The 11129-nt window shown below is 47.1% G+C and overlaps 3 protein-coding genes across 4 annotated transcripts; all 3 read left to right on the forward strand.

Annotated features, from left to right (window-relative positions):
* Nucleotides 1-779: 779 nt before the first annotated feature.
* On the forward strand, nt 780-1497 carry H257_15702 (hypothetical protein; the record flags this gene model as incomplete). Its single annotated transcript, XM_009843881.1, has 3 exons — nt 780-993; nt 1107-1183; nt 1240-1497. 3 exons carry the CDS (start codon nt 780-782, stop codon nt 1495-1497), a joined length of 549 nt encoding a protein of 182 aa, XP_009842183.1.
* Nucleotides 1498-3644: 2147 nt separating this feature from the next.
* Nucleotides 3645-5096, forward strand: H257_15703. 2 transcript variants are annotated; one of them, XM_009843883.1, is made up of 4 exons: nt 3645-4042; nt 4090-4416; nt 4493-4671; nt 4736-5096. In XM_009843883.1, the coding sequence occupies exons 1-4, from the start codon at nt 3662-3664 to the stop codon at nt 5010-5012; spliced, it is 1164 nt and encodes a 387-aa protein (XP_009842185.1). In that variant the 5' UTR covers nt 3645-3661; the 3' UTR covers nt 5013-5096. The 2 variants fall into 2 exon arrangements, with proteins under 2 accessions (XP_009842185.1, XP_009842184.1); XM_009843882.1 differs by having other exon boundaries at nt 4493-5096.
* A 944-nt stretch (nt 5097-6040) lies between these two features.
* Nucleotides 6041-8937, forward strand: H257_15704 (serine/threonine protein kinase). The gene is made up of 4 exons (XM_009843884.1): nt 6041-6059; nt 6105-6320; nt 6386-6935; nt 7274-8937. Exons 1-4 carry the CDS (start codon nt 6057-6059, stop codon nt 8845-8847), a joined length of 2343 nt encoding a protein of 780 aa, XP_009842186.1. The 5' UTR covers nt 6041-6056; the 3' UTR covers nt 8848-8937.
* Nucleotides 8938-11129: the final 2192 nt, after the last annotated feature.

Here is an 11129-nt window from a genome sequence, read left to right on the forward strand (position 1 = left end):
GTAGTGCCGGCTATTAAGGCAAAGATGCCAAGGCAAAGTCAGGCAAACATAATATACTTGCAGCAAGACAATGCTAGTCCACACGCAAGTGTGACTACGCAGCGTCTGCTTGAGCGGGGTGTAACTGGAATTGGAGTGTCTAATCAACCTCCAAATAGTCCAGACTTTAATGTTTTAGACTTAGGGTATTTTAACTCCATTCAAAGCCTGCAAAGTCGGAAGTGTACTCGTACAGTTGAGGAGCTTATCGACGCTGTGAAGAGCTCCTTTCATGAGTTGCCTCGTGACAATTTGGCTAAAACCTTCATATCCTTGCAAAAGGTCATGGAAAAGACACTTGAACACATGGGCAGGAACGATTACAAGATGCCGCATATGCATAAAGATGCAACCATCAAGGACTTGACTCTGTTTAATGTCCATTGTGATCCTCTTGTCCTTGAGAATGCTCAGGCGTACTTGAGTGGTAGGTGAATTACCAAGAATAAGTAGGTTTGGCAATAAAATAGATTTGTCATTATATTTCTGTCTTTGGTTCATACAATGTCAGAGTTCAATACAAACTTCAAGATATTTTTGGCCTCCTCCTCATACTTTAATCAAGACAAATAATGTGACTCTTTTTGTGGACCAGAGTAGTACTCATTTTTTTCGACGACTTTTTGGGTGAGAAAAAGTTGGTGCTGGTTGAAGTAATCCGGTAAAAATAATAACTGGTCAGAGTAATGTGTCCGGATAGTAGCGGTGGTAAGGGCCAGTTTCATGGTCAATCACTCACAATGACGGAGCTTGGGCAACATGAAGTGGCTGCTGAATACGGCCCGACAGCGAAGAAGCCAAGGGCATCTAAACCGACGATCAAGTCATCTCCGGTGGACAACAAGAGAGCCACATGGACCAGTGAGATGATTGCAGATCTCATGGCGATCAGCTTCAGCAAGACAGCGAAGCGCAAGTTCGACGCATGCAAGACGACAATCAAAATGCTGCATGGTGGGCTTTTGTAACCGCACGCTTCAACATTAGGGGAGGTGTTAATTACGATGTCAAGTAAGTGACGAATCGATTCGCCGCGTTGAAAACAGAGTATCGTTCTCTGTGCCAAGCTACCGAGGAGACTGGCAACGTGGAGGAATCAATCGACTACCCAGACCACTGGCAGATACTTGTGGAATATTTTCAGGTTTATTATATATATATATATTTATATGCAACTTTTACTTTATTATAATTTTGTAGGAATGTTCTCGAATGAACTCGTTGCCAATTATGGACTCCATTCAGGACAATTTTGACGAGACCCTGGGCGACTCCGACGACGGCACCAGTAGTCCACCAAGCACTGCTGCCAAAATTCGTCCGGACGCGCACTCTCCAATGATTCCTCGGGCAGTCGGAGCGAAGAAGTCGTTGGGTGATTCGTTGGAGGCGGGGCTTTCCAGAATGGCAGACGCTCTGGTTACGATGGCCAATTCGAGGATTTGTCTCCACTTGTAGACAAAATTGACATTATGTTGCAGTTGCAAGCGGCAGCACAAAAGGAACAGGCAGCACTCAACATAGTCCTATTTGAGTCTCTTGCAAAGTTGATAAGCAAGTAAAAAAATTCAGGAAGTGATACTACTAAATTAATGTAACTTCTCATATGAACATGTCAACTACCATTAACGCTTTCACAAATACTAACTAGTACATCGATATTAATAGTTTTATGAACTCACAAGTACAAGGATACAATATATTGTTTAATTGCATTTCGCTTGTGCAGGGCAGTTTCACGGTTCGACGGCTGCACTGACCAAGTCTCTTCGTGCACATGAAGTCCCAAATATGGGTCAATTCGGTCCGTAATTTGAAGGTCATCGCCGGCATCGATCGTGAGGTTGTGCAACACCATGCAGGTAACGATAGTTCGACCACAACTTCTTGGAGTTTTCATATTCAAGGTGCGCTTCATGACACGCCACCTGCCTTTCAGGCCGCCGAAGGCCATCTCGACGACGATCCGTGAACGAGACTGAAGATAATTGTATCGTGATTCACTTCCGGGCATCCCAGTGTATATCGGGTAGGGTATATGTATGTGGCCAGGGTGTATCCAGCATCACCGAAGCGATGCATGTACGCCGGCAAAATAGCTTGAACGCGTCGCCCCAAGCTCGACATATGCCACATATTTTTGTCACCGCACGACCCCGGACGCAGAGAGTACTCCATAATTCGCCCACGGCCGTCTACCGTCGCTTGCAAGTTAATCACGGTGAACCCTTTGCGATAAATCCAACTAATGCACATCAATATATCAATATTTTATATCTGTTTAAGCATTAATGCATTCAAATATTTCCCGTCATATTCATACGGCTTTTCCATTCTAAAAAGAGAACCATCAACTGCCCTGCCGATGTCGGGGAATCTAGCTCTGTGCTCGAATTTTTCAGCATTGGCTATCCATTGTTGTTCACTTTAGGGGAGTTGAATAACGGACGAACTGAACGCAATAATAAGATCCATGACCTATATACGAATTAAACTCTCAAGAACATTTTATCACGACAATAATATAATTATATGATAAATAAATCTCATTCACGTTGATAATTGTCGTGGCCTTTGCGACCCCGAAAAATGCTGCCGTTATCGCGAATCCCCCTTCTTGAGACAAGTAGCTAAGTGTCATGGCCACCCTCATCCGCATGTCGACAAAGGCGTTCATAGCAGGTAAGCGATGACCTTGATCGTGCGCGAAAACCTGGAGACGATCCACAATTTGGTCAAATGTGCACCTCCCATCTCCAGGGCAGGTTTCGACACCTGTGACATAGAACAGTTATAGTTGTGAAACGATACTGGCATAGGGCAGCAATACCTTCCCAGACGTTGCTATCCGGCATCCATAATGTGGGACAACTTTTCACCTCATTATTAATAACTTGTTGATAATTTATACCTACTCAAATTCAAGTCAAACCACGCACTTTTTCAAAAAGTTGGTATTCCATGAACTTTTTATATAAGTGAGTGCCCACATAGTTAACGAGGAAAAGTGGGTGCTGAAAAAGTGGGTGATTCATTACTTCAACCAGGCCCTTACAAGGGTTATCGAAAAAGTCCACGAGCAAATTAGATCTTACTGTTAGTTTGGTCAATATGGTCAATACAAGATATTTGTTGTAGCCTTAATTAACTGTAACGTATGTAATTTTGATTCCAAATTTTTTGTTTGGGATATGAAGTTATACAAGTACACTACGCAGTAACAAATCGATTTGCATAGGTTATGTACGGCGTTCTCTGTCGTTAAATTGACTTGGGGGAATCAATTTAGTGAGCCATGCGTCATAAATTGATTGTTTATTGCGTTGATACTTTAGTTTCGATTAGTATTTGAAAATCGCTTGTGTTACTCAAGTAATTAACAGTAAATCACGCTGGAATTTCGGATTGGTTCATACAAGGTCAACGATAATATTTATAGCCAATGAAAGCCCAACAAAGAAATGGGCGACTATTGGTTTATTCACTTTTATCGTTTTAGCCAATCAAAGTGGGAGTAGCCAATGCGTTCGATTATCCGGATGATTTCAGCAACACTGTGGCACGTTGACGGATTGTGACGACTTGGGTAGATATGTTTTTAGCATAAACAACATCACTTCGAATGGTGAAGTCGGAGGACGCAGCGGTCTCGAAGGACAGCGACGAGAAGTCTTTGCAGAAGCGTCTCAAGCGGCGACCATACATTCGGTCGAAGATGCGAGAGTATCGTGAGAAGGAGAAGCTCGAACTCGCCTACCTCCGCGCACACGCCCAAGCCCTCGACGCTGAGCTCCGTCACTTTACCAAGCAGCACCAGTCGACCAGATCCAAGCACCAACCATCGGTACTGTCGCCTCTGTCGTGGCAGCATGTTAAGGACGCATTGCATGGCGCGCGCAAGGCCATCGAAGCCGACCGCGAGAGCCTCACCAACCAAGTTGAAGATGCCCAGGAAGTGGTGCGCGAAATGACCACGTGGGTGGCCATGCACCGCCGCATCCCGGTACACTGAACTGTACACAATGTGCAGTCCTCACATGTATACTGTAGCCACGACCGAACGCAGCCACGTTGACGTGGCAAGATGTGACACTGTTGGCAAATCCAACGTCGCGACAGCTGGGGAAGCTCTGGATCGCCCAGCAAATGTACTTCAACGCCACCAACACATTCAAGCAGTATGGTTTCCCAGCCGTCGAGTCCACCACGAGCGCGCCATATCTCGAAGCAGATTGCATCTTGAACGATGATATGTGGACGTATTGCAGCAAAAACCAGTTCATTATGGATGCGAGACTGCCGTTTCAGCTGCTGCTAGCCACGTTTAAACAGCATTTATGCCATACATTGCTACTCGCACGGAGCGACGCCCAAGTGGTAATGACTACTAGTAGTAGTAGTACTAGTACATACCTACTAGTATATACCTCGTCGTGATTGCGAGTGATGGTAGACTCTGCGGGAATCCGAGGGGCCGACGTCGCTGCATCAGACAGTGACAGTCAACAACGAAGCCATCAATCTGCTGTGCGGGTGCTTTGCAGACGAAGGCCGGGCTATGGTGGTGGTCACGCAGATCCAACAGGACGAGATGTGGGTGCACGACCTGCCCCAGCGCCACCGCATCATGCTGTACGTGGCCACGAACTAACTTAGTTGATGGGATTACTACCTAGTAACGTTAGTTGGGTACTAGGTTTGAGCTCAATCGGCTGGGCGACGGGCGAACGGTCATGCGGATGCTGCACAGTCTCAGCCAGAAGCACACGTCCAGCGGCGTGCTGCCATTGGTGGATGAAGCCAAGTTCATGGGGCTAGACCTCAGTGGCATCGACTCGGAGGCGCTCCAAATGGCTAAGTATCGACACGCACGGCTGGAGTATGGCCAGACCTTGTTCTATCAAACACGAGCTAAAACGATTCAATTGGCCATGGCCAACATGCGAACGCCAGGTGCAAGTACCACCATCTAACCTCCTTGAAACTATAAACGATCCAATGTAAAAACCCACATAAATACAAGTGCAATGTGACACTGATTGCACTTGAGAATTTCTCTCGAAGATACTACAGTATGACAATAATACTAGTAGATAACGTTATTATTAGTAATACTATTATTTAATAATAGTTCCATTGTGGGTCTTAACGTTTCGTAGTATTATTAATAGTATCAATAGTAGTACTATTAATAGGAATTTGTTTTACCTATTCAACGTGCCACCGATAAAACCCAAAATCGTTAAAACCCAGTGCCAGGGACGGTTGCCTTTTGTTGAATGATGATTACGCAGACAATACACATTATATATGTATGTCCATTGAAATGCATTAGATTTGATCATTTGAATGCCAGCGTAACGTTAGTATATATATATATATATGCAACTCACCAACCGATTGAGACCATTTCATGCCAAGAACGTCCTACGAGTCATTTAAGCTTATCGTGTCAAAGAGGTTGGGAAATCGTGTGGTCAGCCGAGGTCATTCAAATCCGGTCACGTGATTGGTGGATCGATATTGTGATCATAACGTGGCCGTGGTGGCTGACAGGATGGAGCAGCTGCGGCAGAAGCGCAGGTCGTACATTCGTGAGATGATGCAGCGCTATGTACCGCCAAAAGGATCGCGACGACTTTGCGGCTTTGATACATCAGCTGTGACACTGTATTAAAGCGATTCTTAGGCATCAGGGGATCAAAGGGATAGTATACCAGTCGTGACCATACAAGATATCGTTTGCAGTTAACTGTGAGAAAGCAAATTCTTTGGGTTCTAATAACGCTACAGGAACTGTACTCGAATCCCCAATTGCAGCAAGGCTGGATCGAAGTTCTGTGTGCGATACAGTACAAGCGGCCGCACAATACTTGAGTTGGATACATTATAGCCAATCAGCTTGTTTCAACCTCACAATCGGACGTCAAATTGGGAACAACTGGGTATATCCCACTCATTGATTGGGAGAAAGGCAAAACTCACCCTCATTCCAAATTTTGCCAGGATCAATCAACATGGTACGTACGATGTGCAAGCCAACGCGACCTGACCGTGCATGGTAGGTGACATTCGGCCAGTATGAAGTGGAGTCGGAGCCCATCTACAGCAGCGGCACGTCGGTGGTCGTCAAGGCTGTTGACGCCGGCCTGTGCAACCGAGTGTTTGACAAGGTCGTGCGGAGAAAGACAAAAGGGATGACCGACAAGGAATTCTTTGCTGCCATGAACCTTCTGGTGCTCGCGAGTTCCACTTTGCCGACGTTCTTGCAAGACCCCAAGGTACACTCACATGCGCGTCTTCGAGCCCTCCCCAACGAAACGTTCACATGTCGTGTGCGTTGCAGGTACCGCATCAACGAGTGTGGGGTGACCAATTCGACGACGTGTTGTCTCCGGATGGGAGCCCCATCTCGCTGGACGCGTTTTCCAGCTACACAAGCAGCATATTTGGGCCGCTGACGGTCGCCATCAAGTTTATGAGCGATTCCACGGCTTATGACAAGGAAACGAATTTGCGTCGCATGCACAAGGACATGTCGGTGCTGCCGCTCCTTCCCACCGAGAGTTTGGAGTGGTTCCAGGACGCGACCAAGTCCCTTGTGCTTCAAGGCGACTCGTTGGCGTCATATCCTTATGCGATTGTCATGCCGTTCGCCTCCATGACCCTCGCGGATGTCCTTTCCAGTGAATCCGTGCAGCGGAAATGCGACGTTCTCAAGGAACTATCCATTGCCCTCTCTGCGTTCCACCAGGAGCAACACGTGCACGGCGACGTCACGCCCTTGGACGTCGTGTTCGTCCACGGGAAGCTCTACGTGATCGACGGCGACGCGTCCGCCCGCATCGCCGACCGCCAACTGCCCGTCAAGTTTTCCACGAGCATCCTCCCGCCAGGTTCGAACCTCTTTATTCTTATTAGTTGTATTCTGTGAAGTCGCCAGTCAAATATGATAAACGTTTAAATTCGTGTTAGCCAATCAAATTGCAATCTCTGTATTGTTTTTATCCAATCATACTGCATTAAACGCACACTAACTAGCATTATGATGGATATGTATTGCCGCGTTTTATTTGCCGACTAGCCAAATCTATCGATCGATTCCTGAATATTTTGTAACGTGGTACCACACTAATTGAAGTCACACACTAATTTGGCATCGACGATGGTTTCCTGGAATCTGATTGGCTCCATTGTTCCTATATCAAACTTTGACGATATCGTCAACCTGTAGAAATGTTCTGCAAACTCGACACCGCCAAGGACGTGGACAGCGTGACCGCGTACTGGCACGGGCACGTCGACGGATCTCGCGTGTTCCAGTGTGGGTCGTCGTCGTCGCCACCCTTCACGGTGCGGGCGGCGTGTGCGGCCAAAGGCGCCGCGGGGCTTCCGTACCCGCCGGTGCTCGTGTCCCAGAAGGCCGACTCGTGGGCGTTCGGGTGCCTCTTGTTCACCGTGGTCACGGATCAACACTTGGTGCCCGTGATCGACAGATATGACTTGGCGCACTTGAAGTGCGCGGCGTCCTGGACCCCCGAGTCCATACGACACCACATCACCAAGTTCGTGTTGGACCCCCACGCGCACGCGCTGCTCGTGGCGCTGCTCCATCCGGACCCGGACAACCGGATGCCCCTGCGAAATGTCGCGAGCCATCCATTTTTCACGGGCGCCGTGACCGCGGCCGAGCTCGAGGCGATGGTCGCCGTCGCCCTGGATAATGCGCGGCAGTTGGAGCGGCAGGCGACGGATCTGCTGGATCAGGCGCGCCGCAACAACCGGACGATTCTGGCGTCGATGGCAGCGATGGAGGCCGCCGTGGACGACATGAAGCGCGCGCTGTTCAATGCGATCCTCGAGGCGAATGACGTGGACGTGCCATCTTCGTTCATCCTTCTCACGACCAAACTACAAGCCCGATCATCCACCAAGAACGATCTAGAAGAAGAACAAGAGCTGAGCACGTTCGTGGCCTTCTTGGCGGCGACGGGGGCCGAGTTTGTGCAGTCATTAAGCAGCACCGCCGCGACCGCCCGCGCGCTGCAAAGGATGGCGGGCGGACGACCCATGTACTTGTACCTGGTGGACGAAGTCACGCGGCTGCCCGTAGTTCCCGACGAAGAGGAGGATGATGTGTACCCGATTGAGCTTGTGGCCAACTCGACGCAGTACGTTGAGTTTATGACGACGTGCATGCCCCTGATCCAGGGCGGGTTTAAGCTGGTCCAGCGAGGCAACAATATCGCGCGCCTCCTCTCGTGGTTTGGCGTGCCCAGTGTCGACAGGGACACGTTCGAGGCCGTGGACGCGGTGATTTCGGCCATGACGTGCACGCCGGCGCTTCTGGCGGACCAGTTAAACGCGCCGCCCGAGATGGGCCGCGAAGAGGCGGTGGAGGCGGTGCGCGGCGCCCAGCTCCGCATGCTCAAGGGCCTGCTGGAAGCTCAAGACCCGGCGAAAACGTTTGCCGGCATGGCGCGCGCCCACGACGAGCACGGAAACGCCGTGTGGACCACCGCCGAACGCGCCGAGATGCTCAAGAACCGCATGAGCGTGGCCGACGTGCGCCGGTTGGCAGAGGAGGACGCGGAAAAGAAGGCGGAACAGGAAAAGAAAGCGGAACAGGAACGGGAGGCGGAACAGGAACGGGAGGGGGAACAGGAACGGGAAAAGGAGGCGGAATGTCAGCGGAACGATGGCATGTTGGCGACGGAGAAGAAGGACGAGGAAAGCTGCGACGCGTTCTTGGAACGAGTGGGCGGCGATGTCCAACGGTCGTGTGTCAGTTTGTGCAGTATCATGTGAATAGGATTGGCGTCGAACTAGAAATAATATATCAGCGACATTTATTAATACTTGAAAGTATTAATAGTTTGTCGTATTTTTACCCAAGAATTGAAGGTGTTGACTTGGTACATTTTTGACTTCACTTAGGATGGCATACTACACGTTTTTGCGGTTAATTTCAGCTTCTTTTCACTATATTTCGCTTAGACGTCAAACTTCACGTTTAGATTTCACCAAACCAGCGGTAGAATTCAACCAACTTTCGTTTAATTTCAGTTTTCGTCAATATATTTCACCCATAAATATAAACGTGAAGTTTGAGGCCACTAATCGAAATACATAGATGGTGGACTGGCGAAATATACTGCAAGCTAAGCGAAATATAGTGAAAAGAAGCTGAAAATGGATTCGAATTCATTTGGCGAAATCACTCACAAGTCCAAATTTGGGTGAAATGCACAATATCTAGGGCAACTGTCATCAATTTTTTCATCATATTCTGAAGTAAATAAAACGTACTTCGAAGTAGAATAAATCTCTACTATTCGTCGAATTCCACAAACGAACAAATTGGCTGCAATGCACCTCCAGTACTGTGCAGTCACCCGGTGACGAGGTCGCCTCCAGTTTTGCCCACTGAGTTTCTTTCATCTTGACGTATCGATTGTAAACCAGCGATTTCGGGTTGCGCAGGTTGTTTGTTCAACACGCTGAATTTGAAATGTGAGGTTCAAGCCACCATAACGTTAGGGAAAATAGGGTCCCTTAGTAGGGTGTCGTTGTCAAGTAGGGAAACATAGTAGGGCGGCTAGTACCGAATATTTCCATAATTATGATTTCATTTTGATCGTCTTCCCTACTACTAGTACACTACACGGTTAATTGATCCAATTTAAGCTTGTATATAGTACTATACAATACAAAGGTTTGTATATATATGGTTTTGCCCAATGCGGAGGGACAGAGTCGGGTCAAACATTTGGATTGGCAGAAATTCATAAAAACGTGATTTGATTGGCTTACGAAGTTCTATAATCCATTCCCTTAGGGGCTGGTCTGCGAACATTCCCGTCCACGCTTTTTGAAGTATCCACACATATACGACTCCTGATTGGCTAAAACGTGAATTTTTCCGGATAACACAACGTCAAAAGCACGGACGCCTAACTGTAATCCCTGCTTTTGAGTGTCCGTTCCTGCTTTTGCACGTTTTCGATAGAAATTAAGAAATATTTTTGATATATTTTCAGAATCCTCGAAAATAGTTCGGATAACATCCCTGCCTTAAAGCGTGGATGGTTTTTCACAGACCAGCCCCTTAAGACATTCGATTCTGCTGAGGGCTCCAGTTTCGAATCGACTGGACAATATTGTAAGCCAATCAGTCGTCAAAAGTTATGGAAAATTGTTCTTTTCAAACCCAACCCCATTTTAGGGCCCCCACATGACGCCGACGGACCTCTGCATATATGAACAGTAGAATGTGCAATAGTCTAGTACTTCGTAGTAGTACTATTAGTACGTACTACAGAATTAATAGTAGTAGCATTCCTCGGCAGCTGGCGCTATGGTGTCTGTTTCAGAAGTGTGTCATTCCTTGCCTTTGCTGCCTTTTCGAACGTCTGCAGATATACCATGTGACTGTGAACTAAACCTGAGCTTCAATCAATTCAATGCTTCGAATGCCTCTGCCGTCCCTACTAGCCCCAACACTACCATCGGCAAATGACCCACTGGACCACTCACTACAGTATGACCTCGCCGATCCACGAATTCGCTCCACCTATACTGTAGTCTACGGAAAGGGAAATAATATTGTCTCCGAAATATATAACCCTTTGTTTTCAATGCCTCCGAAATCTCCGTAATATTCAACGCAAATATTTATTTCATCTTTTGATCAAGTGTTTCAACTGCAAGATTGACGTTAGCATAATTGTGATTATCCTCCAATCATACGCTTCACTACCAAATTGACCACTCGAACAGGTCCACCAAACTCAGGATAAATGAAGAAGTACGACTTGCGATTAACGTTACTGATTGTGCGAAATCTAAAATAACCTTTTTGAGCCAACGAGCCAACAATATTTTATCTTATCATTTGTAAAGAAATATAACTATGCATTTATATAATTGACAATTAGACAATTAAATATTTATATGCACCAAGCAATACAATAATTGTATTGGTCATGCGCTGCAATACAATACAGTAGTTAATTGATTTTACTCCGGAAAATTGCTATGTTACCAGACGCACCCTTTAAAATGGAATAATATTTTTGAAATGTTACCAG

This window comes from Aphanomyces astaci, assembly GCF_000520075.1.
Source record: "Aphanomyces astaci strain APO3 unplaced genomic scaffold supercont1.73, whole genome shotgun sequence".
NCBI classification, from domain to species: Eukaryota; Oomycota; class Saprolegniomycetes; order Saprolegniales; family Verrucalvaceae; genus Aphanomyces; species Aphanomyces astaci.

What these genes read in the sequence shown, in the direction of transcription:
- H257_15703 (XM_009843883.1), top strand. Translation starts at nt 3,662, where the DNA reads ATGGTGAAGTCGGAGGACGCAGCGGTCTCGAAGGACAGCGACGAGAAG. An exon ending in CACGGAGCGACGCCCAAGTG is followed by an intron (nt 4,417 to 4,492) that starts GTAATGACTACT and finishes GAGTGATGGTAG; the next exon opens with ACTCTGCGGGAATCCGAGGG. An exon ending in CAGCGCCACCGCATCATGCT is followed by an intron (nt 4,672 to 4,735) that starts GTACGTGGCCAC and finishes GTTGGGTACTAG; the next exon opens with GTTTGAGCTCAATCGGCTGG.
- H257_15704 (XM_009843884.1), top strand. An exon ending in CGTTCTTGCAAGACCCCAAG is followed by an intron (nt 6,321 to 6,385) that starts GTACACTCACAT and finishes TGTGCGTTGCAG; the next exon opens with GTACCGCATCAACGAGTGTG. An exon ending in CACGAGCATCCTCCCGCCAG is followed by an intron (nt 6,936 to 7,273) that starts GTTCGAACCTCT and finishes GTCAACCTGTAG; the next exon opens with AAATGTTCTGCAAACTCGAC.